At 44.6% G+C, this 27965-nt stretch overlaps 1 protein-coding gene across 3 annotated transcripts; it reads right to left on the bottom strand.

Annotated features, from left to right (window-relative positions):
* Positions 1 to 110: 110 nt before the first annotated feature.
* On the bottom strand, positions 111 to 27220 carry STAU1 (staufen double-stranded RNA binding protein 1). 3 transcript variants are annotated; one of them, XM_054274512.1, is made up of 15 exons: positions 27114 to 27220; positions 19084 to 19360; positions 18172 to 18296; positions 17279 to 17435; positions 16248 to 16386; positions 15403 to 15568; positions 10530 to 10628; positions 8951 to 9181; positions 8255 to 8398; positions 6608 to 6754; positions 5726 to 5798; positions 3994 to 4313; positions 3138 to 3260; positions 1730 to 1815; positions 111 to 1095 (listed from the first exon to the last, which is right to left on the bottom strand). In XM_054274512.1, exons 2-15 carry the CDS (start codon positions 19274 to 19276, stop codon positions 1008 to 1010), a joined length of 2091 nt encoding a protein of 696 aa, XP_054130487.1. In that variant the 5' UTR covers positions 19277 to 19360; positions 27114 to 27220; the 3' UTR covers positions 111 to 1007. The 3 variants fall into 3 exon arrangements, with proteins under 3 accessions (XP_054130487.1, XP_054130490.1, XP_054130489.1); XM_054274515.1 differs by having other exon boundaries at positions 111 to 1081; XM_054274514.1 differs by having other exon boundaries at positions 8951 to 9163.
* Positions 27221 to 27965: the final 745 nt, after the last annotated feature.

The following is a 27965-nucleotide window of genomic DNA, read 5'->3' as shown; positions in this document are numbered from 1 at the left end:
TGGAAGTTACTCCACAGCTCAACACACTGCCCAGACTAGAGCACAAGCATTACAAATCTATAAAAAAGCAGCCCCTGTGGTGGTGTACAGGAATAAACTAACCAAAAAAATTTAGTATTACCATTTATTGGTGACAAACACTACGTTTTACTTACATTCCATGGGGAGAAAAAATTCCAGCGTAAACAATGAACGGAAGCAGTACTGAACTCGCGCGGCTATCGTGCTGTACCTGGACCAATGCAAACCTCAGCGCGCACCGACCGTGCGCAAGAACACAACATCAAAAGCAACACAGTTATATATAAACATAGGTAATTTTTTTCAGCCCTACATGGAGATGTAATTAAACAGTATAAAGCACTCAAGGAAAATCAATCTGCAGTTTTATATGCACTACATTGAGATCATATCCTGTACTGTAGTGAGCTGTGAGCCACCAACACACAGTCCCTAAAACACAGCTCAGAGATCACTGAAAGTCACATTGCATTCGAGTTCCCCTACCCCACACTCAAGAAAACTAGAAATTAACCAAAAATGATCAAACCAAGTTTAAAATTCCTAAAGTGTTTAAATTCATTCAACCATTAGATAATTAGGGTTGGTTTGCAAAAATATGGGGCTTTTTAAAATGGTGGGACACAGCCTGTTTCCAGTGAAACGCTGCTATTCCAATAAAACCAAAATAACCACATACATGGATATGATCTTCCCAAGTTAGTTCACAGGTAACATGTCAGTCTCAGAAGACAAAGTTTCTAAACTGTGCTATGGTTCTAGATACAATTAAGAAACTTTTAAATGAAAAATGTATAGTGTCATTTCAATCAAAACAACATAATGAAACTAAAAATGTATCACTGTTTGAAGAAAAAGCAACAGTTATGATTTAGACACTACAGTAGGTTGTAGAGACTGTAGCACTCCAACAGTTAGGTTACATTAAGAGGAAGCATTTGATTTTCTCTGGTGCTTTCAGGTTTGGGTTCAGTCAAGAGCCTGTTTCAGGCAGTGCTGTCCAGTGTTTGTCCCAAAGGGTTTGCGCTCGCCGGTTTGAGGAGAGGGTCACTTTCCATTTCTTGTTTCACACATCTAAAATGAGAAAACACCTGTTACTTAGGAGACAAAACGCTATTTCCACAAATAAGATACTTTAAATTGGATACAAATAATTTGATGTGCATTTAACAATTTGTTACCATATAACTGCCCTGATTTTCAATCAATTAGCACTTTGTTAATCTCACCACTGTTAATTTGAGAGCTTATTATCTGAATGAGAGGCTCAACTTTCTCTCCTCCCAAACCCAGCCAAGAGAATAATTTGCACTTCTCCATGCTTCTGCTGAAAATGAGCTTTGACCCCTGTATATCCCTTTACCTGTGACACACAAGATTGCAGGAGAGAGAGAGGAGCACTTGGAACCCCAAGCCACTGCAGAGTCACATTCCTTACAGAGAAATGGGAAGGGGCAGCTCAGCTGAGGGAGGCCAGAGCTGTCACACAGGGCTGGGGTCACCCACTCACTCCTGCTCAGTGCTTTGCCTTTGACATGTGAGAGTGACAGGATTGACCATCCAACCTCCCTCTGGTCCTGCTGGAAGGCAAACAGCCCTTGGCATTTCAACCTTTCTGGCAAATCAAACCCCTCACATGTTATTTGTCTAAAAACTCTCATAGGGTTAATTTGCATCAGTGCAAGGCACGTGGATGGGAACCACTCACACAGACATTGGTCCATTTCCTGTCCTTGGCATCTCTGTGGTTTGTTGGTCCAACTCAGACAGCAACTTTAAAATATTCAATGCAGCCTAAAGAGAAGAAAGAGCACTCAGCAATTTAGCCTCCAGACAGTTCAGTAACTTAGTGAAAGCACTCAACCCAAACAAATGTTCTTATTTTGGTGATATTTTTAAAGAATTTTTTTAAGTTCCATAGTTATGGTGGAAAATGCAAAGGTGTAGAATTTCATCGTGCTTCATGAAACAATTGGATGGTGCTGTGACTGGGGATTCCCACTGCACTTGTTTCAGCGCTGGGGGAAAACTAACACACCAGGACTAGAAACAGCAAGAAAAGAGACAATAAATTAGTAACAGCTCCAACTGTGCAGAGCTTAAGACAAAGGACAGAAAAATACACAGAATCAGCGTCCTTTTCCAGAAAAGAAAACAAGTTACACAAGAATCAAAACTACAAAACAGGAGGGGCCCACGTGACTGTTTAGCAGGGCCAGTGTGCCACGGCTAAAGGTCAGACACCTCCCCTGAGAACTGACTTCTTTTTCCCCACTTCATTCAGAGCAATTTCAGGTGCAGCTTTCCAGCATCCCCCTGACTCTGGCACGTGCCTTAGTGACAGCTGAACCCTGAACTGAGGAGGGGGCTCACAGTGTCCATTAGGAAAGTACTGCAACAGTTTTTAGTATAAAAATCAGCAGAATCAGGTTTTCCTAAGGGTATTCAAATAGTACAAATGACTCCTTCAGGCTGCCACACTCAGATCACCTCTGGAGACCAAAAGAACAATTCCTCTGAATGGGAGCAGACTGAGAACATCCTATCAGCTTCACCTAAAGTCTTTTAGAGCCAAAGTCCCCTGCAGGTTTCACTTTAGCAGGCTCATTCTTTCACAAAGAAATATTTCAGGCACTGGTAAAAAAAAAAAAATCTTTTTTATAAAGGGAGCTGAACAGATTTAGAGTGTCTTTTACTATCCAATGCTGAACTGCATTTCTTCCATAGGGGATTCCACTTCCACTGCAAGTCTGGGAACCTGAGCGCAAGTATCACAATTCCCAATGAAACATCAGCCCATTCTGATATAATAAGGAAATAAGCTGTTAGGTTTATACATTCCTTTCTGTGCATTTACTGTCATGGGCTCGTGCAAATACTATCAAGACAAAGCAAATGTGCTTTTTGTACGCCAAAACTGTGATCAAATGTTTAGCATATTAAGCATTATTTAGATTACATTATGCTATTATTAATCATTATTTCTGCGACCTGTGAAATATTAGACAAAAATTAGCCAGGGAATCGTACAACATTTAATTGCTCCCACCAGTGATATAAAACCTTGGTTTCCCCTCAGGGAAGGCCTGAGAGCAGCATTTCAGCAATGTTCATACCATGTCATGGCAGGACTCCACATCCTTTCCAATCCCATGACTGATCAGCGGTGGCTGAGAGGAACAGTTTATAAGAGATACAAACTCATTCTTGTTATTTTTTGGAAAGTCCTTATATTCAACCTGAAGAAAAGAGAAGGATTTACTTCTTTTCAGTTAACCAAGTACTGGAAGTATATCACAACTGCTACAGATTATTTGCAAATATATGACACTGAGCCTTTCTTCTCATCGTTCTCCGAGTCAGTAGAGCCCCTCCATTTGAAGTTTAACCTCACTTACAATGTTTTTTAGTACTCAAAAGAGCTTGGTAAGGCTCCTGAATGCAAGTGGCTACTTAATAATGATTGTTACTGAACCCTTTATTCTGATCACTGCTAACTGCATTTCAAATTTCTGTATTGTTTTTTGATCCACTGAGCTCATCTGTCATATGAATACAGGAACTTAATGCAATTCCCATTAAAGGGAGCAAATGTGAGAAAATGCAAGGCTTACAGCAAATGTTCATGTATGACAGATTAGTGAAAAAATCTGATTTCACATCAGCCAAGTTCTAATCCACAATGTCTTCCTATATTGGGACAATTTTCAGAAAATGCTGCTTTATTTTAATGCTGCCTTTTTTTTTTTGTTCTTCCAAGACCTCAGAGTAGCAGTGAATTGGGGCTGAGAATGGTACAGAAATGCACACTTGAAAATTAAATTTAAAAAGATGTAAAATTTGGCACGTGTCATAGGTAAAGCGAAATGGTGACACGCATTTCAGCAGGCTCAGAACTCATCTCTCACCAACAGAACTGAAAAGCTTTTGAACAATAGCTTTGGAAGAAGTGCCGTGAAGTTGAACATCTACCTGGATTCCTTGGACGTTGGAAAGATAGTCCAGCTGCTCGGAGGGCCTGGTCAGAGGCCCGTGGGGGAAGTGTCCCGAGGAGCTGCTGCTCTTGAGGATGGTCTCGGCAGTGGGAGAGGTGCCCCCGTAGAGCAGCTCCCGCGCGATCATGGCCGTCACCGTGGCCTTGGCGGGGTTGGGAGCTGCCCGACTCAACTCTTTGGTGTGGTGTCCTTGGTTGGCTCCTACAGCCTGTGCAACCTCAGGGACCATGGGGAGAATGCCAGCAGGAAGCTGCTGATGGCTGAGATAAGGCATCCTGAACTCATCTTCTTTATTACCTGGGAGGAGAGAGGTGCACACTGAAGAGCTGCTGTTTGAGAGTCCTCCTGCAGGCACACACAGGCACCAAAAGTCACTTTGGAAAAAAATAATTCCTTTCAAATTACTTTTGACATACTAACAAACTTGGAAGGCTCAATCAGCCTTTGGAGGGTCAGAGCTTCAGCATCATCAAGACAGAGTTTTCTTACTGAATTACTGACTCAGTGCAACAGCTGCTTCTGCCAAAGGGAGCACCTTTACCTCCAGGAGGAGCTTCTCCAGGTCAGTCAAGCTCACAGACACCTCAGCTGCAACCCTATTCTAAATATATCCTTTGCTTTCAGCAATTTCTATTCCATTATTTAAGCTGTAGGAGCAAATCATGAAACCACAGAATGGCCAGAGCCACCATTAAGGATGTAAAGAGAGTGACAGTCCACAAAGTTTAAACTGTATACGGTGAGAACAAGCAGGTAGGAAAGGTAAAATGGAATGTTAGCACAAAGAGGCAAGACTATTTACAGCAAATGTCCAGCCACAGTCAATTGACAGCAATTTGCTGACATTATGGTATAAGTTAAAGAGGGATAAGAACAGCTTTTTAAGGGGAACTCACACAGAGTTATGGCTGAAACTTGCACAGGCGTGCTCAAGAAAGGTGGGGAAGATAGTGGGGAAGATAGCCACCAAAATAAACCAAAGGAATCATTTTTATGGCAGAATAGATTAATGTAGCTCTGCAGGACTGAGCTGTTTCAAGTCTAAGGATGAAAGCCAAAATTTGTAAATGGAAGAAAACAGGAACAGCAAAATCTGAATAGGAAGTTTGGAAGTTTACCTAAAATCTTCTGGATGCAGTGAAACAGTACCAAAGTCCATGTCAATTCCAACTTACTCTAATTTAAATAGCAAAGTCATACGTAAACATGTCAAGTACCTGAAATATGCTCTCCAGAACAGCAATCTGTGGTGATAGACAAACTTTCCATAATGATTCCTCCCACCAGATGATATTCCAGAAAGCAATGTCTGTGTACAGGGAGGCCAGGTTTGAGGTGTTTTGATTCCAGCCTGCCACCCTGGGTGTGACCATCACAACTATTCACTGCCTGAAACAAGGGCAGGCACAGCTCCTGCTCTCAGCCATCAGAGACCAGGCACAGACTGAGGTGGCTCTGGACAAGGCCATTCCTTCCCTCTCCAACTCTGCCTGAGGCTGACCAGTCAGTACTGGCACCCTTTCTCATCTTCACGCCAGGAACAGGGGCTTTGGGAGGAATAACCAAAGCTTTCCAAGGACTCCATTTGGTTTGCAAGGCAGCAGCTGCACTGCTCTGCTCATCCCAGAGTGCTAGATGGCACTGCTGAAGGGACTGGCAACAGACCTGACACCCCAGCTGGGCCCTGCTGCTTTCACCAGGTTACTCACTAGCTGAAGTCTCTTCAGAGCCCGGCTCAAAGAAGGTTACTTTTCTTCCATCACCTGGTTTCTTCACTGGGGTCTTAAAAATAAAAGGAAAAGAACTCAAACACACAATATCCCTTTTAAACCTTTTTTCCCAAAATTCTAAAGTTTTCAAGATGCAGGTGATCTGATCAGCCAAAATTTTACTGAAAAAGTTATTATTCTAAAACATCAATAACTACATTGCTATCAAAAAAAAAGAGAAGTTCATTGATTCTTATTCACTGAAGGCCTAAAACTACCACATCTCAGAGAAGTGGTAGTTTAGGAACACAGCTACTCAGAACCAGATACCAGAATAAAGCCAGTTTAACAGCCATTAGTCACTGGTACTGCTGAGGGGAGCACACCAGACACCAATGAGCACATGCATGAAAAGGAGAAAAGCAACCCTGGATTTGCTGTTTGAGCTCCCTGGTAGCATCTGCTGAATCACCAGCAGAACACAGAAGGCTCCTTCCCTCAGAGAGACCTGGAACAAACTTTTCACTGCAACTGTGACAAGGCTGTGTAAAACCATTGCTAGCAGAGGACTGTAACCTACAGGTCTGCAAGCTTCTAAGACCAACACATCGATTATCACAGGTTCTGAGACATTTCATAAAGCATGAATACATTAACTTATCCGTCTGATGAGACTCTCATTTACCTGAAAACCCAAATGCTTAATGTATCCAAAACACTGGATATTTAATATTTCTTCAGAGAGCAGTGCCCTCAATACAATTGTTTTTGAGTAGGGCAGAGAGAATGAACTACCTATCCTGTTACTGCCTTGCAAAGCTGCTTCTGTTCAGCTCAGGCTTTGCTGCAGCATTAACAAGCTGCTGCTTCCTCAAGACTCACCTTCTCTTCTGTCTTTAATGCTGGTTTTGGAGGCGGAGGTTGAGGGACTTTGAAACCTAAAATTTCCAACATATTTTCCGCTGCATTGCGTTTAGCAACCTTTTTGTTCGTGCCCATTCCTTCAGCTGTGTGTACACCAACTTTCACCTGGACAGAAGAGGAAGAAAATTAAATTCTTAAGCAGTAGTATTGGGATTCCCTTATTAGTGATCTGTGTCTCCAGCATGCCATGAGTCACAAAATAGTTCAAGTGATCATTGTTCTGAGCAAGCTGTCATTTATTATCAATAATCATTGGCCTTCAAGCACAAAAAACCCAAACAGAAGTCACACAAAGAATTGTATTTCATCATCTCACCTTGGGAACCCAAGTTAATAAATCCTACATTACAAAATACAAGCAGCTTAGTACCTCTAAGCAGAGTATCAATACTCCTGTTAATTAAAACATTAGGCAGTTACAACATAGACTACTGGTGCCCTGTGCAATTTTTTTTTTTTAAATTTTCTTGAACCTTTATCTTCTGTGAATGTAGCCCATTAGATATTTTGTTAAATCATGTCATGGAAATCTGTTAAGCCTGTATATCATCCTGACAACCTGACTGCTGTGAGAAAAAAAAATGAGGCGCCAGCCACACCTCCAGCTGTGTGCCACGGTCACAGCCACAGCTCCAGCTGTGTGCCATGGTCACAGGGCCACAGCCACACCTCCACTGTGTGCCATGGTCACAGCCACAGCTCCAGCTGTGTGCCACTGTCACAGGGCCACAGCTCCAGCTGTGTGCCACGGTCACAGCCACAGCTCCAGCTGTGTGCCATGGTCACAGGGCCACAGCCACACCTCCACTGTGTGCCATGGTCACAGCCACAGCTCCAGCTGTGTGCCATGGTCACAGGGCCACAGCCACACCTCCACTGTGTGCCATGGTCACAGCCACAGCTCCAGCTGTGTGCCACTGTCACAGGGCCACAGCTCCAGCTGTGTGCCATGGTCACAGGGCCACAGCCACACCTCCACTGTGTGCCATGGTCACAGCCACAGCTCCAGCTGTGTGCCACTGTCACAGGGCCACAGCTCCAGCTGTGTGCCACGGTCACAGCCACAGCTCCAGCTGTGTGCCATGGTCACAGGGCCACAGCCACACCTCCACTGTGTGCCATGGTCACAGCCACAGCTCCACTGTGTGCCACTGTCACAGGGCCACAGCTCCAGCTGTGTGCCACGGTCACAGCCACAGCTCCAGCTGTGTGCCATGGTCACAGGGCCACAGCCACACCTCCACTGTGTGCCATGGTCACAGCCACAGCTCCAGCTGTGTGCCATGGTCACAGGGCCACAGCCACACCTCCACTGTGTGCCATGGTCACAGCCACAGCTCCAGCTGTGTGCCACTGTCACAGGGCCACAGCTCCAGCTGTGTGCCACGGTCACAGGGCCACAGCCACACCTCCACTGTGTGCCATGGTCACAGCCACAGCTCCAGCTGTGTGCCATGGTCACAGGGCCACAGCTCCAGCTGTGTGCCACGGTCACAGGGCCACAGCCACACCTCCACTGTGTGCCATGGTCACAGCCACAGCTCCAGCTGTGTGCCATGGTCACAGGGCCACAGCCACACCTCCACTGTGTGCCATCACACCCACCTGCATGACGAACTCCCTGCGCCTGGGCAGCCCACGTTCTGTGATGAGCATGTACTCGGGCTCCTTCTCCTTCTTGGCCTGCTGTATCTGGGCAAGTCTGCTAATGGGATTCATTCCTTGACCGTATTCTGGACTTGTTTGCAGCTATGTAGAACAGTGTTTAGGAAATAAGCCAAAATTTATGAATATTCAGTTTAATAGACAGAATGCAGCATGCCTCTGAATTAACTCATCTCTAGATTTTAAAAATACTGAAATAAAAGTTGCTTAATGAAACACTGTCACAGCCAAAGAGAAATACTGAATTTATATGGCTTCACTGTCACACTTGACCACATGTAACCTACCCTGCTAATAGCTTTACAAATTCTAATCCTGCTATATTAGGAGGGACAAGCTTGCAGGAGAATTTGTACAAGTAAAACCTGAAGCTGTAAAGTCTGAGGCTTGAAAGTCAGAGCTTGATTTTTATGTGCTGCTCTTTGCTTTATAAGGTTTCTCTTTCATCCTGAATTTACTGATAACTGCTACAAAAGTGGTGTCAGAACCCCATTAGAATGGGAGCAAAGTACCAGCTCATTTGTTGCACCAGAGGGCTGGTAAAGGCTGAGCAGCTGAAGAGTGTTTAAAACCGACTCAGAAAAGACTCTCTGATGATTATTTGCACAGTAAAATTTCCAATCTTTTCCCCCTTACCTTCACTATTGATTTTGTTTTCTTTTTGATTCGTGGCTTCATTTTCTCAACTGTAGGAAGGGGTGGCAATTTTTTCAGTTCTTCTAGGACTGCTATTGCAGCATTCTTCTTTGAGATCTTCTTGCTCTTTCCTTCACCTTCACCCATAAATTCTCCAACTGATACCTTGGTTACAAAACTCTTCATATGGGGAGGACCACTTTCCTTGGTCACCTGTTTCAGAGGGAAAAACTGAGTGAAAGCGTGATAAATACTTATTAAAAATGGCAGGGCACATTGTTTATAGCAAACTTCTCTCAAGAACTAAGGATAAAGAGATTTTAGATTCTCATACAATCCAAAAAGTAAAACATATTCTAATAACATATTCCCACCCAACTAAGCATATATTTTTAAAAGATCAGATGCAGCAAGCAGTAAACAGTATTTACACAAGTCATTAACCCATCCTATTTAATTTACTCATTTACTGTTTCAGTATAAAAATAGGACTGTTCTACTTCACCAGTGTGTACTTCTCCACAGTTAACAGCACCTCATTAAATATATCATGGTACAGCAATAAAACATTACAGAGAAAGCAACTCTTTAGGATCTAGCATTTTAGTCCAGAAATTCTGATTTCTGAACTCTGAAGTTCTGAAGAAACTAGAAGACATCTAAGAGACAGCTGCCCACTACAGATTTAGGCTTTTAATTCCATTCAAAACACATCATACTCCAAAATATCCATAAAGTCAAGAAGTAAGAATTAATTTTAAGAGCTTCCACCCACAATTGGCTTTGTGTGACAGTGTATTTTAACCAGTGATACTCAGGCTAATCTGCAATAATTGAAAGTTTCATGTAAAATTTCATAGAACAGTTTCAGAAGCAATTTAGTTACACACAATGGCATTTTCTTACTATAATAATTGAGATGGTTGGATTAAATATTATTTTGCCAGCTCAGAAAAGCAGCATGATAAATTAATATTTTAGTGAAACAGAGATGCTCCTGTGGAAGCTCCTAATTGAAGATAACTGAAATGATCAAGAGGGGCAAAGAGGCAGCAGGCAGCCAGGCCAAAGGGAAAGGAAAGTCAGGTGCACATGAGGTCACCTCATGGCAAGAAAAGAAACCTACTTGTGAGATTCTGCACTCATAGGTAGTCCAGATCAGTGCTTAATTAAGCAAATACTTCCATATGTGTCTTTCAGAGTGAGCTCTACTCTTTTGCCTCAACTCTGCACTTCCATGTTCTAATCATTAATTCAGGGTTGGGCTTTGGTTCTTCACTGTAATAAGCTTTTCTTAAAAAGCTTGGAAAAAAGATTGCAGAGACAACCACAGTGTAGCTGTTCACTCCATGTGATCGTTTCAGGGCATGAATTTGTGAACAGGTGAATTTTTCCTTTTTCTTCCCTTTACCATATAAACTCCAAGACAATCAGGGTGACTGTCAAAGGTTAAAGTGTATTCACAACTAACAAGACATGTTAAAAGTCAGTTGTTTGGGTTATCTAGGAGAGACTCAACTTAATGCATACCCTTAATAGTCTAATAAAAACAAATCTAGAGCTTGTAAAGTAAACATACCTCAAAATTCACAGGCAAGTTCCTTTTAAGTGCAATCTCAAAAACTTGGCTTATTTCAGATTTATTGAGATTTTCATCATCTGGTTCTTTTCCGTTAACCTAAAAGAAGCATACTCTATTTAAAATAAAGATCCTATTAAATTGAATTTTATCCATTCAACCACTTTACTGAACTCTCCAAATTTTAAATACTCTAAAACCTTTACTGTCATGTTACATGAATGTGGAGAAAAGCAGCCCACATACTACAGAACTGAATCTTAAAAAGCTCATTAAGGTGGTATGTGTAAAAGCTTTCAAACCTTCATATTTTCATGTGCTCATTACAAGAAAGAACAAATGGAAAAAGGGGCCAATAGGTTTAAAAATGCATTTATAGAAAATGAAATTGAAGTGTTAAATGCACTGATTTCCAAATGGAAGTACCTTTATGAAATACAATTTTCATATACTGATTGGACATTTGCACCAAAAGCACTAAGACAGGATCAGGTAAGAGAAAGGGCAGGAAAAACAAAGACTCTCAGAGTGGGACCAACGTGAATGAGGGATGGCTGACGAGCCCATGGCACAGTCGTGTCTTTTCACATGCTCCCTTGTAAGTGCCTCATCTACAGCTTTGCTTTCTCACGTCAAGAGCATCCTATCAGGAACTTGCCCTAAATCAAATGCTGACCATCTCTGAGAACTCAAACCTGCTGAGACAACACTGCCAGTCAAGCTTTCCTACAGGCATGTCTACGTATCTCCAGGTAAAACTCTGACTGGGATTCCAAAAGCGTCTTCACTGATGCTGGCACCAACGTGAGCTAATGCATGTCAGCAGCAACAGAGAAATTTTAGGTGTCCAGTAGTGATACTGGAAAGATTATGATAAAGATGAGCAATATCACTGATTATATCATGCCACAATACTAGTTATGCAACCAGGTAATGAAAATATCACTGATTATATCATGCCACAATACTAGTTATGCAACCAGGTAATAAAAATGATTTAAGTATCTTATTGGAGCAGCATCAGGGGAGCTGAGCTAGAGAGCTTTCACAGATTAAAACTTGTTGGATGGCAGCAAGCATCCCCCATGTCTGCTACTAACAGGTTAGTTTAAAACACAAAGGATTTTTTTATCCCACCAGTTCAGACAGGCTTTTCCTATCTTAGATAAAAAATAGTTGACAAAATTAATCTCAAGTTTTCACTCCTCCCACTGTCCCATCAGACTTGGCACTGTTCTCCTGGCCCCTGTCCACCAGCCCCGGCCCTGTGGTGCTGTGGCAGAGCAGGGCAGCTCCTGGTGGGGCTGTCCCAGAGCCCAGCTCTGCTCCACACCGGGCAAACCCGGCCCAGTACAGCCCCCTAAGGTCTCCAGCATCGTCTGCCAAACCCCGGCGCCAAGCTCCAAAGGAACAGCAGCATATTCCCTGGAGGAACATGTGAACTCCTAAGGCACAGCCAGAAACGGTCTGTCCCTGCCCTCGCTCACCAACACTGCCACAACAACTTTGATTACAAGCACTTTTCCTCTCCTTGTAATTTCAGACAGATTCTAGAGTTTCAAATTCCTACGTTTTTCTTTGTGAGGATGACTATGACTTCTCTTTATTGGATTAAATTTTCCCAGTTAATATCCTCTCAAGAGAATATAAATAAATAGAATGGAATTATCTGCTCTATTGCAGTCTATGTGCATTCCAGATCTGTGTGCATAGTGCAAAATGAAGGTTCTTTTCCTCAATACCTTTATCTAAAAAGAGTGAATTATTAGCAAAATAACCCTTAACAGAATACAACTATTTTACTGATTGACTCTACTTGAGTTCTGGATCAGTTTACTCTATAAATCAAAAATAATCATGCACACACTCTCTCTCCCTTTCCCTGCACACTTCAAGGCAGATGATGCATAAGTTTGCTTTTGAGGTATTTTGCCTGTTTGCATTGACTAAACTGTCCAAGAATTATGTGCCTCTAAATCTGAATGAGACCCCAAAGCACTTGCCATTCTTAGCTCTCATCATGTTGTTCAAGCAAATTCCACAAGTCCTGTACTCCATTACGAGGGACTTGCCCTCTTCCAGGAACTCCTTCCAGCTCCCTTCCCTTCCTCAAGGCTGCTCGTGAGCAAATGCTGAACACCGAGGAGCTGCTGCCCAGCACTGCAGTGACTAACCACAGCCATCAGTCTGAGCCTGTCCTTCCACATTAAGGGTATAAAGAGCAGCTGATATTTACCAAGTGAGCTGGCAACAAACACAGAAGCAAATTTTGAGGCAAAATTAGAACTCCTGCCTAAGACTCGTGCTAGGAAGCCCAGCTCTCCATGTTTCCTAAGCTTTAAGTCAATGTTTTATCATCTGTCTTTGAACATGCCCAGTAACCCACCCTGCTCCTTCAGCAGCACATCCAACCCCAGCCACACTGAAGGTCCCCGTGAGCTCTCCCACCACAGCCCCCCCTCAACGCTTCAACACTCAGCTCAGCTCTTAGGGCTTGGTCCAGCCAAGAGCCAATATTATTCCATGTTTTTTCATGCCACTTGCTCCTAGATTTGCACCTGAAAAGGTGTGGGAAATGGTCCTTCTTTCCCTTAAAGTCTAATCACTTTACTCAATGATTTCTTCTTAGAATCACAGAATCATTTAGCTTGGAAAAGATCTTTAAGATCACTGCGCCCAACTGTTATTATGCACCAAATATTTTCTAACTTAAAAAAACAAGAGTAAAATTCCATAAAAACAAAAACTTGTAAAAAATCCCCCCAAATAATAAAAACATGTACAAAATTACTCCCCCTTAAAACACGTGAGTTCAAATATCAGAGTATTTTTTACATAAGAATACACTCAAATGGGATACACCAAAATACCTACATTTAAAAAAAATTACTGGCAACATCAAATGACTGTCAGGAAGTATCAGGATTTTGTCTGCTTCTGAAATCTTCATTTGCCTCTGTTGTATACAGGCATTTTTAACAGCACCTCTCATGACCTCACACTCTTGTATCCTTTCCGGCCCTTGCCTCACTGGATGCAGGAATGAACAGGATTCACTCAGCACCACAACCATCCTTATTCTACCTTCCTCTTGGCTATGATGAAATTCTGCTACAGAAACAATTCCCTCAGACACTCCTAAAACTACAACAGTTGAAAGCCTCAAATATCAATGAATTTAAGTACCAAACTTAAAATGAAAACTTGATTATCCAAGTACTTGCTATAAACCAGCACACCGTGTTCCAAGGCTCACTCTCCTTTCTCTAAGCTGTATTTCCTACTGTTCCTTCTACAGACAAGTCAAATTTAAATTGAAAATAAAATGACAAATGCAGTTTTCTCAAGGTCAAGACACCATTCAGGTCCTGTTTTATTAATAATCCTCCCTTCTTGCAGTCTCTTGCCTCATTTACTTCCTCTGCCCCTGGATTTACACCCCTCACACAGAATGAGACATCCTAGAACAACTGCAGTTTGTTCTCAAGACCTCACGCTATCCAACTCCACAATTCTACACACTTTCATAAAGTGACCTGTACTGAAGCATTCCTAGAAGAGAATAATTCAGTGACATGTGAGCCCTGCAGAGCTGCTCTCCCTGGGTCTGTGCTCCCTGAGGGGGAAAAGGGCCCACGAGAGCAGCTCATCTGTTACAAGGGTGAGCATAAAAAGGGGATGTTCTGCACCACTGTCACAGAACAATATTCCAGAATTTGGGGTTCCCAGAACTGAAGGGGAACATCCTCCTCTGCTTTGGCCTCTCCTGCATGATGACCAGCTGGCCCCTGCCCACACTGTGCCAGCCACCAGTTCAGATTGCAGGGCAGGGCCCAGCCCAAGTCCCAGCTCCTGTTCCCCGCATCATGCTCTTTTCCCTCCCTCTTTCAGTCTGCATTCCTCCAGGAGAGCTTTCTCTTACCTGAAGCACCTCCATCAGCACCTCCCAAGCCTCTGCCCTGAACTGTCAGGTCCAGTGCTTTTGCCCAATTGCCTGGGCAATGCTCACTCCCACACACACCAAGTTTTAACTCAATGTCCCTTGGATTCATGTTTCTTCAAGCCTCTTGCCCTGCCATTCCTGGTAGTTCTCAGTGATTGTTTTTCTCAGTCTGAGACCCCTTGTTACCTTCTCCTCCAATTCTTCATTTCCCTTCTTTCTCAGCACACAGCCAGATTCCATATCCAGCAAGCTCTCACACTCCCCAGATTGCAAGTTACAGTTCTGTCCTTGCCCAAAGCAGCCAACACACATGATGTGGTGCAGGCTCCCAGCCAGCCCAGCAGCAAAGCAACTCCTGTGCTCACCGTGAGACCTTCTGCCTAAAGCCACTCAACAAAAAAGCACGAAAAACACAATAATGGTATTGAATGGAAAGTGCTGGGCAGGCATAAATGTATGAAGGGATAAAAACTGACTTCTTATATTCCTATCAAAACGTGTGTTTGAGTCTACTATTTCTATGCATTTCCTGCTCTTCTAGAACTTCAGTGGTTCTTTCCAAAATCATGCAGGAATTTGTCATAGGAAGTGAGTCTTATGTTGCCCATTTATGCACTTCTTCAGAAGTTTGTGTATGATCTGTACCTGGTAAGATATTAATTCCTATCTATGCTTCCAGTGCTCATATCTGACAGAGGTCTACAGCATTGCTGTGGAAAAATATGACAGTAAAAAAATTAACATAACTTCATCTGGGAAAATGGTAGTTCCATAGAAATTTATGCTTTTACATCAAAGTGTTTCTATTGACACAAGTAAGTCGCCACTGCTACACAGAATTAGATTTCCCAACTGTCTTCTCAACAAGGAAAAAAATATCCCAGTTTATTCTAGCAATTTATGCTTACAACACTTAAGATTAATTCCCACCTCTGGTTTCTCAGGCAAGGGCTCATTCTGCAGAACTTTCAGAGCTTTAGCAGCTGCATCATGCTTAGCAGCTTGTCTTGTTCTTCCCTTCCCATGAAACTGCTGCCCTCCAATTGAAAGCTCCACTTGATAAAGTAAAGGCCCAACAGGAAATGGGTAAAAGTACCTGCAAAGAGAGCAGGGAATAAGCAAATGACTTGCCCTACAAAGCAAACAGACACCTAAGTCAGATGTGGGTCAATCTCTTGGATATCAGTAACCACACCAGCCCTGAAGCACTAGTTTTAAAAAACTAAATTTTGATTTAGAGTCTAAAAGAATTTAGTGAGCTACCGTTGAAATAAATATTGACATTCCTTGCTTTACAACAAGAACACATTTCTGACCAAGTGATACACCAAGAGAACATGACCGCACTTCTACGGACTTCGCAATCTAGGAAGTTTTGAATTTTAAGTTCCTATGCCTACATAAAATTCTTTAAACTGCAACTTTAATTTAAATAGTTTCAGAAGAAGCAGCATCAATCTGTTTTCTTCACTTTTGCTTTTACACTGAAAGGAAATGCAAGAAATATTTACCTAATACTTAGCTATCTATATATTTAGCTATTTGCTCCATGAAGCTGGCTATAACCTGAATACTCTCAAAACCACTTCAACTTTCAGTCCAGCTGCCTTGCCCCACCCCAAAGAAATAAAGCAGTGGAAATAAGGCAAGTTCGAGATACTGGTGGGTGGAGTTCTCCAAAGCTCCTGCCTCAGGAGGGAGCGTCCCTGGCAGGGGACACGGGCAGCTCCCAGAGGCAGGGGGGCTCGGGGGGCTGCACCCGAGCCAACACCTACCGTGGGGGGTAGGTGCCACCTCGCATGGTGTAGCTGTAGGTGGATCTCATCCCCGTGTAAGGGTCGATGGGTTTGTACATGGGCTTCTTCCCCAGCTTCATGCAAAGGGCATTCAACTCCACTGTGGGGGTTACACTGTCTACAGAAAAAGGAACAGAAAGGGTTGTCCACCTGTCACAAGGAACTGAGACAACTTAAACTCTTATTGCTGGCTCACAGCAGGGAAAAATGAGCTCAACTTTTGCCACATGCAGCATCTTAAATGACTGAATTCCAAACAGAACTGCTAATGGACAAAAAGAGAATAAGTCTATATGATGCACATGAAAGCGGCCTCGTAGAGTTGTGAGAAATCCTGTTACAAAAAAGTGAATTTGCTGGGAGCTTTTACTGGATGTGTTTTGGAGGGTTCTATCATTTAGCTTTTAATTTCTGAAGCTGCTAATTTACCTACGTTTACCGTATGTCTAACAAAGTGCAGAAGAAGAACTTTCTGCAGTGAAGAAATTTCTCCAAATACACTTTTAAGTTACCAGACATGCTACATCCTTTCTGTGTCTCCTGCTTATTGCAAATGATCAAACATTTCTCTGTCCTCAGTGACCTAGAGGGGTTTCTATGACTCTTCATTTTCAAATTGCAACTGGCTTTGTCAAAAGGCAGGTAAATTGCTACTGAGGGCTAAAACATTTCTCTGTGGTATTGTGGGCATGAAGAACTGACTCCTAGTCAATTCTGACTGGAGAAAGAACACTCAGTAAGTGTCATTTTTTCTACCACAAGTCTCACTGGCTCAGAAATCAGCTGTAATCCAGTACAAGAGGTCTGGTGTAAAGTAATTGCCAAAAGAAAATGACCTACGGAACAGATGCACAGACAAAATAAGTACTTGCTAGCTGACAATTGCCATTGTTAAACAGGCAGAATCACAGTTTTAATTCATCTTTATACAACTTCAATACATACCAAAAGCAGAAAGGTGTATTCTCTCTATGTATGATTATTTTAAATCAGTTTGTTGTGGCATATACCTGGATTCTTGCCTTCACTACGAGATGGACGAGCCGTAGGTTTAGGGAATTTTGTCCCTTCCAAAGCTTTGGCAGCTGCTGCATGTTGCGCTTTTTTAATACTAGTTCCTTCAGCTTCCCAATGCTGGTCCCCAAGAGTCAGCTGCACTGTAAACACCTCAAAACCACAAACAGGTATTTTGTAAAAGGCTTCTTCAGAATTTATGTAGTTTATCAGACTCTCTTATAGAAAACAATGAGTCTTTCAGTGATGCACAAGTTGAGAATACAGTAATCCATAACTCCCATGTCATCCCCAGACTTCCATCACTTTGGACATCAACAGGATTTTCCTGATTACTGAACTAAGAATTTCACAACAATTGTAGCTGGCAAGTACCCTGCATGAGATCTGACAGGATAAACACTCAAAGCAGTGTGGGGAGAGGTGACAGCCCCAAGAGAGCTGCTGTGCCCATGTCACTGAACAGCAGACTGGAAACTCACCCTTCTCTGTAACACATAACTCCATTCTGGCTTTAATCCTCTAAAAGGTTTATTTAAGACATTTTTCATCAGTTTGAAGAAAGTTAAGTTCACAATGTACCATAAAAGCTTCTACATGCCCACAAATCAATGAAACACAATTGTACAGATGTTCTGAATGTTATTCCAATACTTTTTGTAAATGTCAACTCCTTCACACCTTGAAGCTCATGAGACATTTTTTGGACCTCAACTTTTTACTTCCCAGGTACCAGCTTCACACTTCCCTACCACTGATTCTGTGGGGGGCTTCCCTTTCCTCTCCACTGCTCTGGATTATCTTGCACCAAAATCCCACACATTGCCTTCCCACTCCTGAAGGTGAAGGAGAGGAGCAGCAGCAGTAAGAAACTGGTATGAACATTTACCTTAGAATGAGCTGGACCTTGCTCACTCAGAAGCTTATACTCAGGCTGAATCTTGTTGAAACGGGCTAATTCATTCACAAGACACATGGGGGTTTTCTCTTTGGGGTTTGCCATGTTTGAAGGAGCTGAAAGGTTATGTAAGATCTGATAAATGAACTGATAACTGTGAACTTTACTACAAATTTTAATTAAAAAAAGAAATCTCAGTGGCTTAGCATCTAGTTGTCTGCAATGCTGGAATAGACAGCTTTGCTCACTGGCCAAAACTGGTAACAATCTATTGAACTTTGGGTTTTCCTAGCAATGCTCATGCCTAAAAAGCACCATCATTAAATACACGGTTCTAACGCAAGCATGAAGCATGAAGCTAGAAGACTCCTGCAAACAGCTCACATCTCATCTAGTATGTGTCAAAGAACAAATCTTCCAAGTCTTCCTCATTATCCCTTGCTTTGAATAATTTCAAAAACTCCGTTAATTTTATTTCTCTTCTCCTATTTTTCCCCAATTAGCTATTTTTATTACCTTTTATTTGTTCTGTTGCATTTTGATAGCATAATATATTTATCATTAAACTGGTCATAAAAGAACTAAAGATAACAGAATTAAACAAACTATTTCAAACAACATTTTTTCATATTTAAAACACGCTACTGGTAGAAAAGACTGACAGTAATGTTTAAAAAATTTAATACAACTTAAACATTCTTCACTATTACAAACATATCGATTAATTGCTGGAACTTTATGTAAAAGTATGCTCCTACCTGTCTCCAACAGATTTCGTTCCATAGGGAACTACTGCAGTTGGATAAATATTACTTTAAATTACATGTAGGTGCAAGACATCAGGAACATATCATGCCAAACCATAAGCATTAAAAAGATATAGTTACTGACCCTCTATCTTACCTGCAGCTGCATTGGTGGATGTAACTGAAGCAGAGGGCAAAGCAGAGTTCTGGATAGGTCTGCCTGCATTTTCAGAGGGCAAAGAACTGGTAGTAGAAGGAATACTCAAAGGCTGTGAAAGAGATGGGTTTTTATTCAGTATTTGGCTCCCTGCAAGGGCAGCAGAAGGATTCTGAATCTGAACTTGAGACATGTTCACTTCCAACCAGAGCAGATTACTGTAGGCAAACAGCTTTGAACGCAGACAAACTCCAATTTTGGAAGCCAAATTGCTGACCTAAAATGTAAAGATGAAAAATAGATTATACTAAATATTTAGCATTCTCTAACAACCTACTGAAATAATTCCTCCATCAGTGAAAAGGGAAAAAGTGTTCAACCAAGCAGTCATTGTTCCCATTTTGTCCAGTTAGTCACTCACACATCAGTTTGCACAGCACAGTTCCAGCCGTACACCCCATCGTGTTTCACACTTCTTTCATTCACAGAAGAGTAGTACAGAAGCTTTATTTATGCTTGTTCATTACTGTCCATCTCCTTTCCACACAACTGAATCCACTTAGGAAGCAAATCCTGCTACTTACACCCAGAGCCACTGGTTATACACCGAACAAAGAGCAACTTCCACGGACAAGTTACATTTCATGCATTCTACCATTTGAAGTTAAACTTTTTCACTTGGAGGGGAAGAAATAAATGCAGCCTTTATGAAAAAACTATCTAGAGAATACATCCTTTATTATTATATCATAGAGTTTCAGGATCATCAAGAATGCCAAGCTGCTGATGAGGGGGAAAAGCTGGAGTCCAGCAGGAAATGCTGAAGTAGCTCTGGCTGGGAAAAGCAGGTGTGTAAGAGTTCACAAACTGTATCAGCTACACGTATCCTGAAGGCTACTTCGATTTAAGCCAGGGCATGTCTCAGTCACAGTTCAAGCATCAATTTAGAGTCACTTGGCTCTGCAGCACTATAAGCAAGTGTAGGAAGTGCTCAAGGGCACCTATGGCCATTTAAATCCCCTGGGAGCGCAGCAGTGCCCCAGCCCGTGTGCAGTGCTGTGACAGATCTTCCCTGTGCTGGCAAATTAGTATTAGATTTCTCTACCACATGGACGCAAAATTATCTTCATGTTCAGCCAGTGGAACGCAAATAGACACAAACAGGTCAGCTGTCCATATCCACTTACAAGCCACGTATCAATTTATTTATTAAAAATACATTTTACAGCCAAGTAAATCCATTTTACACACCAAGGCGTTCAAACATGCACACAACACACATCAGTCACCTACAGATCTGATTAGGGCAGCAAACAAAGGTTTATTCTTTCCTAACTCATAAGTGAAAAGGAGAAATCAGTGCCCTAGCTACCACCAGGGGGCTATTAGCAGCAACACAACTGCACTAGTGCTCTGTGAGCTTCAAATTCTGAACCTGTGAATGGATTGCCAAATGTGAGAAGAGCAGCAATGAGTCAGAGGGAAGTTTTTAGCTAGTTACTGACAAAGCAAGCCTAAAAGGAGAACCTAGATTAATACATTCATGGACAGAAAGATTTAATTATCTATTAAATAAGAGGTAAGAAAGTACTGGGAAACAACAGATACACCACCAAATCTACTATCTGGAGTATTTTTACTTTGGAAAAAAAACATCATAAACATGTCAGACTTATCATACTACCACCTGGATAACTTTGTTTTTACTAGAGAGCAAAAACAGTTCAGGTCTCATTAGTCCAGTAGACACGTATGCAGATTATACTCATAACAAATCCTATATTTGACTACTGAATTTGCAGCAGTTACACGTGGGGTGCATTGTAACTGTGAGAGTGGCATTAGAGAATCTCTCTAAAGAACATCTAAGAAACTGTAAGACAAAGAAGAAAAGTATTTAGAAAAAGACTCCAGGGTAATAACTTTACAATCACTATATTTCTTTCCCAAGAGCATCACTAGAATCACTGAAAATTTTCAGACATAACACAACAATAGTAATTGCCTGGCAAAGACTATACCAAAGTCTTGCAGACAAAGAAACGCAATGAAATCTTGCAATGAGAAAAGCAAACAGTCACACTCCTTTCCTGCTGAAATGCAATGTCTTTCTAAGGAACTGAAGTTACAGTTTTCAGCCACCCATTTTAAGAGGACATCAGTATGTCTGAGATCATGCTGGAAAGGAAGCTTGATATTGTTTTCAGAAAACTTGTACAAGCAGTTTGCTTTCAAAGCAAGGCCCTAGCTTTGCCATGGCGGGTCTCAGGGAGCCAGGGGAGCGCCCCAGCACGGAGCAGAGCAGTGCCGAGGGCACGGAGGGCAGGGCACCACCCCGGGCTCTCTGCCCAGCTCCCAGCAGGGCTCAGGCAGGGCCCAGCTCTCCCCAGCACAGCTCCTCTGCAGCCCTGAGCACAGAAACCTCTGGGACAGGGCACATCCCACACCTGAGACATGCACCTTCCAAAAACAGCCTGACAAAACAAACTGCAATTTGTGCTTGCATTCACAGCTGCCTGTGCAGGTGACAGTGCTTTAGTTCATTTGTGGGAAGTATTTCATTCAGGTAAAAGAACATCATTGCACATTTAACTATGGGTTATTTGGGGATTCTCAAAGGGTTTACAGTGCTTTTACAAAGAAATATGCTCTTTACCCTATAACAGGCTAAAATTCTAGCTATCCAAGAAAAAAGCACCATAATTGAGAAAGTTGAAGCTAACAAGTCATAAAGGCTGTTTCAGTGGACAGAGGAACAACGATGCCAGAATTTCAGGGCATTTTTCCATGTAAATCAGAGGTTAGATACTTCAAACTTTTCAAGACTTGCACCTCCTGGTGCAAGTGATCCCTACTCAATACTCAAGGCATTGCTAGAACTAAAGCCCACTCAGATATCCAAGATATCCAAACGTCTTTCTTGTTCGAAAGAACAAATGTTTTACTCACACAACCCGAGCCAGCAGCTAATTACAGAACTGCTCCTTTCCCACAGTTACTTTTCGCTACCTCGTACAAGAGTTTTTGCAGGGTCACCACAACAGTGTTGCACTAGAAGGCGATCCCCGCCCCGGGTGGCTGCCCTCAAACAGCTCAGCCACCCGTGGGCAACGCTGAACTTCATGGATCTCCAGGTGACAGAGGACTGCTCAGCACTTGCTTTCAGATTTTTATTTTCTTTTGGTGAATCAATGCCTAGAACATTCCCAGAAATTCTGAACACATTAAAACGCAAAGTTCAGGTGTCACTAGGGGTAACCAAAGAAATGAATGAATATGTGAGCATGGTCAGTCCACTCAGCCAAAAATAAATTAAGATCTTCATATGTAAAAAAATGTAGCATTTTTAGATTAAAGTTTTCTTGGGGACTTTTTGTGTTATAATTCACACGGGAGTTGCAGGTAGAAGACAGAGGACCAAACAAAAATCAAACACTTCCTATGGATAATCATATTTTACCACAACTTGTCATTTTTTAATATGATGCAAATAGAAAGGTAAGAAATTTTAATGTTTTAAGTAAGTTTCCAGTACCTTTAGGAGATCCAGAGAGTGAAGATTTGTATTTAGTTCTAAATAGGATATTTATGATGGAGAATGCCTAAAAGAAAAAACAGAGTTAGCATTTTGCTTCCTAAAGGCACAAAAATATCTTGTCTGGAGAATCTCTCACCCTGCACTGACTTTGCCTCATCTATTTGATCACGAGGACTTGTATGACCCTTCCATTACCACTGACAAGCTGCTCAACTCAGCTGCTTTTCCAAGCAGAATTTCCAACCTGATCCAAGAATCTTCCTTGCTCTTTTCCCTGCCCCAAGTGATGTTTCTCACCCAAGCACTGGAATCTCACAATAGTGCTATTTGCAGAATTACAGGAGTCACTTGCCAATTTTCCTTCTGTAGTGAGGTTTCCTTTCTGTAGTGAAGTTCTTCCTAAGAGCCCTAGAGATCAGCTCCCAAAATTAGACTTAGACCTTCATTCACAAAGCCAAACCAAAAGAAAGCCACAAACTGAGAAACTCTGGTAGTTACTAATCACAGAAAATGATAAAAATTCTACCTTTTGGCTACATTTCCCATCTAGTGATTTCACTCACAAATAGGCTAAAACCATTTCAGAACAAAATTATCTCAGTGCTGCATATGAAACCTGTCACTGCACGGACTGCTCTAATTGGAAATCAAAACCTATTTTATTCTGCTTACAAATATAGCACAAAGTGTTTAATCCTTCTTTTCCATGCCTAAGCCAACTGCGTGCACATGCCAGCAACATCATTCCCAGCTACAAAATGGGGGAGAGCCCAATCTTGATCCGGGTTAGAAGAGGACAGAGCTCCTGAATTTACTTCAGACAGGCATTTCAAACTCTTAGGCCGACTCCCAGGACTGTGAGCAGTTCTGCTGCTGGGACCAAGGAGGATGCAGAGCCTGAACCAGGCTGGCAGCACACCTGGTGTTTACCAACAGCAGAGTGAAGAGGGAACACAAGAGGATTACACTCAGCCCAACTCCTCTTCTACAGGGTTTTCTGGAGGCTAAACTAAGTACCTGAAAAACAAGGAAATGCATCATGTTTGCAGGCAGGGTCAAGACCAAGTTGCATAAAGACAAGAGAATTTTCTCCCCCAGCCATTCCTGGTAACTCTGCCAAGAATGAACCCCTCCACCGCAGCAGAACAAGCCCAAGGGGCTGTGCAGACACCACTGATGGGCACCAGCAGAGTGGAGAAGAGTTACAACCAACACCACTTCCTAGCACAAGCTGACGCCGCCAGGCTGCTTCGGCAAAAGCCCTCCCCGTGCCGAGATGCAGCAGCAAGGACCAGCCCGAGCGAGGGCTGCACTAGTCCTGCTCTGCACTCACACACTGAGCCCTCAGCTGGAGCCCTGCACTCACTGGGGACCAGGCTCCAGGCAGAAGCAGAGGAAAAGCCCAAAACACTCCCTTCAGAGAAATATAACCTACGGGAAAACTGCTAAAGGACCTGAACTTATGTGTTCTGAAGAGGAGAGGGCTGGCTGGGGGCTGAGAACCAGCAGCTTACCTACTTGAAAGGACTCTGGAGCGGAAAAGAACAATGTGTTCTTTATGGTCAAAGTGACAGAACGAGAGGCAACGAGCTTAAAATGCATCAAGAAAACCATTGCTGGCAGCCACCCTGAAGTGCCCTGCTCTGGCGGCACAGGTTCCCCGCCGGGGCAAGACGCAAGTCCCTGTCACACCCGTCACACCGTGGGGGCCGTCACCCCGGCACGGCTGCCTCTGGGGCTGCACTGCCAGCCCTGCTCACAGCCCTGTGCCCCCGGCCCAGCACATTCCTGCCCTGCCCCAGGGACACCGGCCTGGCAGCACAGCGGGCACGGGGTCCGCCACAGGCTGCCCCCAGCGCTGAGAGCCCCTGCCAGCGCAGGGACAGCGCTGAGAGCCCCCTGCCAGCGCAGGGACAGCGCTGAGAGCCCCTGCCAGCGCAGGGACAGCGCTGAGAGCCCCTGCTCCTCAGCTGGGGCAGCCTCGCGAGGCTGCAGCTCCTGACACTCTCCCTGTGGCCCTCGCTAGGAACCAGCCGTGCCCCATTCCCACCCTGGGGCACGCGCTCCCCCTCTGCTCCACCTGCACCTGACGCAGGACAAATGCCACATACAACCATCAACTATTTTGAGGCACAAAAAATAAATATCCACAAACTCTAGGAGATTTGTTGAGATACTGTTACCTAAAATACCTTTGAAAAATCCACATTATGGGAGCTTTGTAACATACAGCATAAAATTCTCAAGCTGCTGCGACAGCGTTTAACATCATCTATTTACAACTGGAAAGTCTCACTATAAATTGATAAACAATGACTAAATTTTACAGAATTAAGGCTATCTGTACAAAATGTAAAATATTGGCTGAACAATGTTGCCTTCTTATATAAATCTTCTGCAACATTTCTGCAAGACAGGGTCCTTCCCAAAAGTAACACTGTAGAAAAAGATGCTGCCCTTTTTGGTAAGGGTACAAAAACTAAATGTTATGCAAAGTAGTCTGGGAGCCAAGATACGGATTATTGATAAGAGAAGAAAAGCTAAAACTTCAAAGTAACAGCTGAATGAAAAGAGGACCTACCAAACATACACATAAACCAGACAGTTCCAAACAAAGGAAATTGATAAACCAGGAAGTGATATAATCAATAAACACCTAACTGATACTTCTAGCTCAATTAGTGTTGTGACAAAACAGTTGACGGGTTTTGGCTTTTTCCCGGCAGTAGAACAGGTCACAGAACCCACAGACACTGCTGAGAGCCAGCGTGCCCGGAGCTCCTGCACTGCCCTGGGGCATCTGCAGCACCTCGAGTGAAATAACCAACCCTGACAAGGAGCCTGGCCAAAGGAGCCAGGAAAAGAGCTTTTGGAATGTTCTTTTCTCTCCAAAATAAAGCTGCTGTTCTTCAGGAAGATCTGAAAGGCACAAAGCAATTTCCAGTTTTGCTCTGACTTTGTACAGTCATATCACCTCAAATTTATTTTAACCTATGAATAATTTTGCCACAAAACACATTTTGACTAACTTTACTGATAGTGTAAAAATGATTCATGATGTTATGAAAAACTCTGAACAGAGTGGCTGCTTAAAATAACAACATAAAATGGAATTGTTTCCTGCATGCATCCTTTTAGAACAGCTTGGAAATAAGTTTGTGATAGAACTTCAGAAAATAGAAAATATAGTAAAAAGATTCAGCCCCTGGGCTTTTTACATTCTCATCAAGATGTGACAGACCTTGAGTGAATCTCTGTAAGTCAGAACACACATTTGTTGCATGTATGAAATAATCAACAGACAAAGCAGAAATCACTTTATTACAATGCAGCCATAGCTTCATAATCAGAACTCAAATTTTCATGTCCACTAGTATTAAAAAAACAAACTCAAAACATTGCCTCCACTTTGAGCAAGGGAACTGTGAGGTACACTTGCACGTTCTACTTAGAAGAAACTAGATTTTATAAATATACCGTTCCAAAAGCAGACCACAGACTTCATTCAGATATTTTAGTTCACTGACATATGTGTATATATATGCATATATATACCCACACCTAGCCTTTATTGACATTCCAAAGGACGCTCCTCCTAGGTTTGCCCTAAACCTGCTGGAAAAGCAACAACAACAATACCGAGCAGATGAATACATCACAAAAACGGCTCTGGCACTTCCAGGTCCAGCACGCCCGGACAGACCCCCCAAGCTGCGCTGCCCGCAGCCAGACAGCGGCAGGGGAAGCCTGACACGGGACTTGTTGCTTTACACCGCGGGAAAAACAGGGAGAAGTGATCCTGGAGAGCGCCGGCTGCGAGCCCCGGTGGGAGCGCGGGGAAAGCCGGGCTCGCCCGTTCAGCCGTGCCGGGAGGGGCTGGCGCTGTCCCCGCGGCGCTCCCGGCCGGCTCGGCACTCCGGTTCCGCCGCCTCGGCCCGGGAGGATGCTGGGCTCCGGGCGCTCGGCGGGCACGGCCGCAGCCGCGTCCCGGGGCCCGGCAGCCGAACGGGCTCCGCTGCCCCGGCCCCTGCGCCGGGAGCCGCCGCTGCCGCCCCGGAGCCGCGCCGGGGACGGCGGGCAGGGGGCAGCGAGCACCCCCCGCCCCCGGGCGCGCTGCCACGGCTGCGGGAGGCGCGGAGCGCGGCTGTCGCGGCCCTCCCGGGGCGGCGGCAGCGCCGTCAGCCCCGACACTTCCCCGCAGATCAGGGCCGCGGGCGCCAGTGCCGGGCCCATCGCGGTCCGCTCCCCGCTCCCTGCTCCCCGCCGAGGCGGTCTACCGGCACCGCAGGAGCGGGCACAGCCCGGCCGTGCGCGGGATGAGCCCCGGGCCAGGAAGGGGCACAGGGCGAGCCCCGGACGCGCAGGGGGTCCCGGGCCGCCCCCTCCCCACGGCCCCGGCCCCGGCCCCGGCTCCAGCCCGGCGCGGGCCCGCCAGGCCCCGTCGTCCCCCGCCCTTGGCCCCGCCAGGCCCGGGCCGCCCGCGCCCCCTCACCTGCGCTGGGCTCGGCTCCGGGCCGGGGCGGGCGGGGGTCGCTCAGTCCATGGGCCGGGCGGGACCGGCGGGGCGGCACAGGGCAAACACCAAAGAGAATGAGCGGGGCGGCGCGGCCCGCCGGAACTGACGGCACCGCGTCGGGGGCCGGGCCTCCGCACAGCCAATCGGCAGCGAGCGAGCCCCCACAGACCCCGCCCCTCACCGCGCTTCTGGCCAATAGTCGCGCCGCCTTGTCGGGAGCACCGCCTCCTCCACGATGACTACGAGTCCCAGCGTGCTCCGCGCGAGCTGCACAGCTAGAAACTACAACTCCCGGCGTGCCCTGCGCGGGGTCGGGGCCGAGCCGTGCCTCTGCGTCTGCCGTCACTTCCGGCCCCGCCCCGCCCGTCCCGGCCCCGTCCGTCCCGGTGCCGCACGGAGAGCGGCCGCGCTCCATCACACTGGTGTTCTCCTCGCATCTCTGCATTCCGGGAAAAGAAACGCGAGGCGAGCGGCCGCAGCCGCTGCCGGGGCGGTCACCCAGCGCGGCCAGCGCAGGAGGGAGCGCGGATGTCACCAACGCACCCACTGATGAGCATTTAACCAAAACCTCACATTTCAAACCACGGGTGAGAAAGACCCACAAGTAATCCCAAGTAGTCCCGGTAAAGCTGCCGGAGCCCGCGGACAGACGCGGCCGAGCAGGCTCCAACCCCGGGGGTACAGCTGCACACAGCTGGCAGAGCACACCTGGGTGCACAGCTGTGCACAGCTGGCAGAGCACACCTGCAGCACCCACAGCTGCACACAGCTGGCAGAGCACACTGGGTGCACAGCTGCGCACAGCTGGCAGGAGAACACCCGGGACTG

This window comes from Melozone crissalis, unplaced genomic scaffold (assembly GCF_028551555.1).
Source record: "Melozone crissalis strain CALT ecotype California unplaced genomic scaffold, PUWL_Pcris_2 ptg000017l_1, whole genome shotgun sequence".
NCBI lineage: Eukaryota > Metazoa > Chordata > Aves > Passeriformes > Passerellidae > Melozone > Melozone crissalis.
Note: the sequence above shows the minus strand (reverse complement) of the source record. Positions and strands in the feature narration are given on the sequence as shown.

Coding starts and splice junctions, on each gene's coding strand:
- STAU1 (XM_054274512.1), bottom strand. CDS start 19,276: ATGTCTCAAGTTCAGATTCAGAATCCTTCTGCTGCCCTTGCAGGGAGC. Junction 16,387..17,278: donor TAGTGAAGGCAAGAATCCAG/GTATATGCCACA, acceptor CTTTTTCTGTAG/ACAGTGTAACCCCCACAGTG. Junction 8,399..8,950: donor AAACAAAATCAATAGTGAAG/GTAAGGGGGAAA, acceptor TGTTCTACATAG/CTGCAAACAAGTCCAGAATA.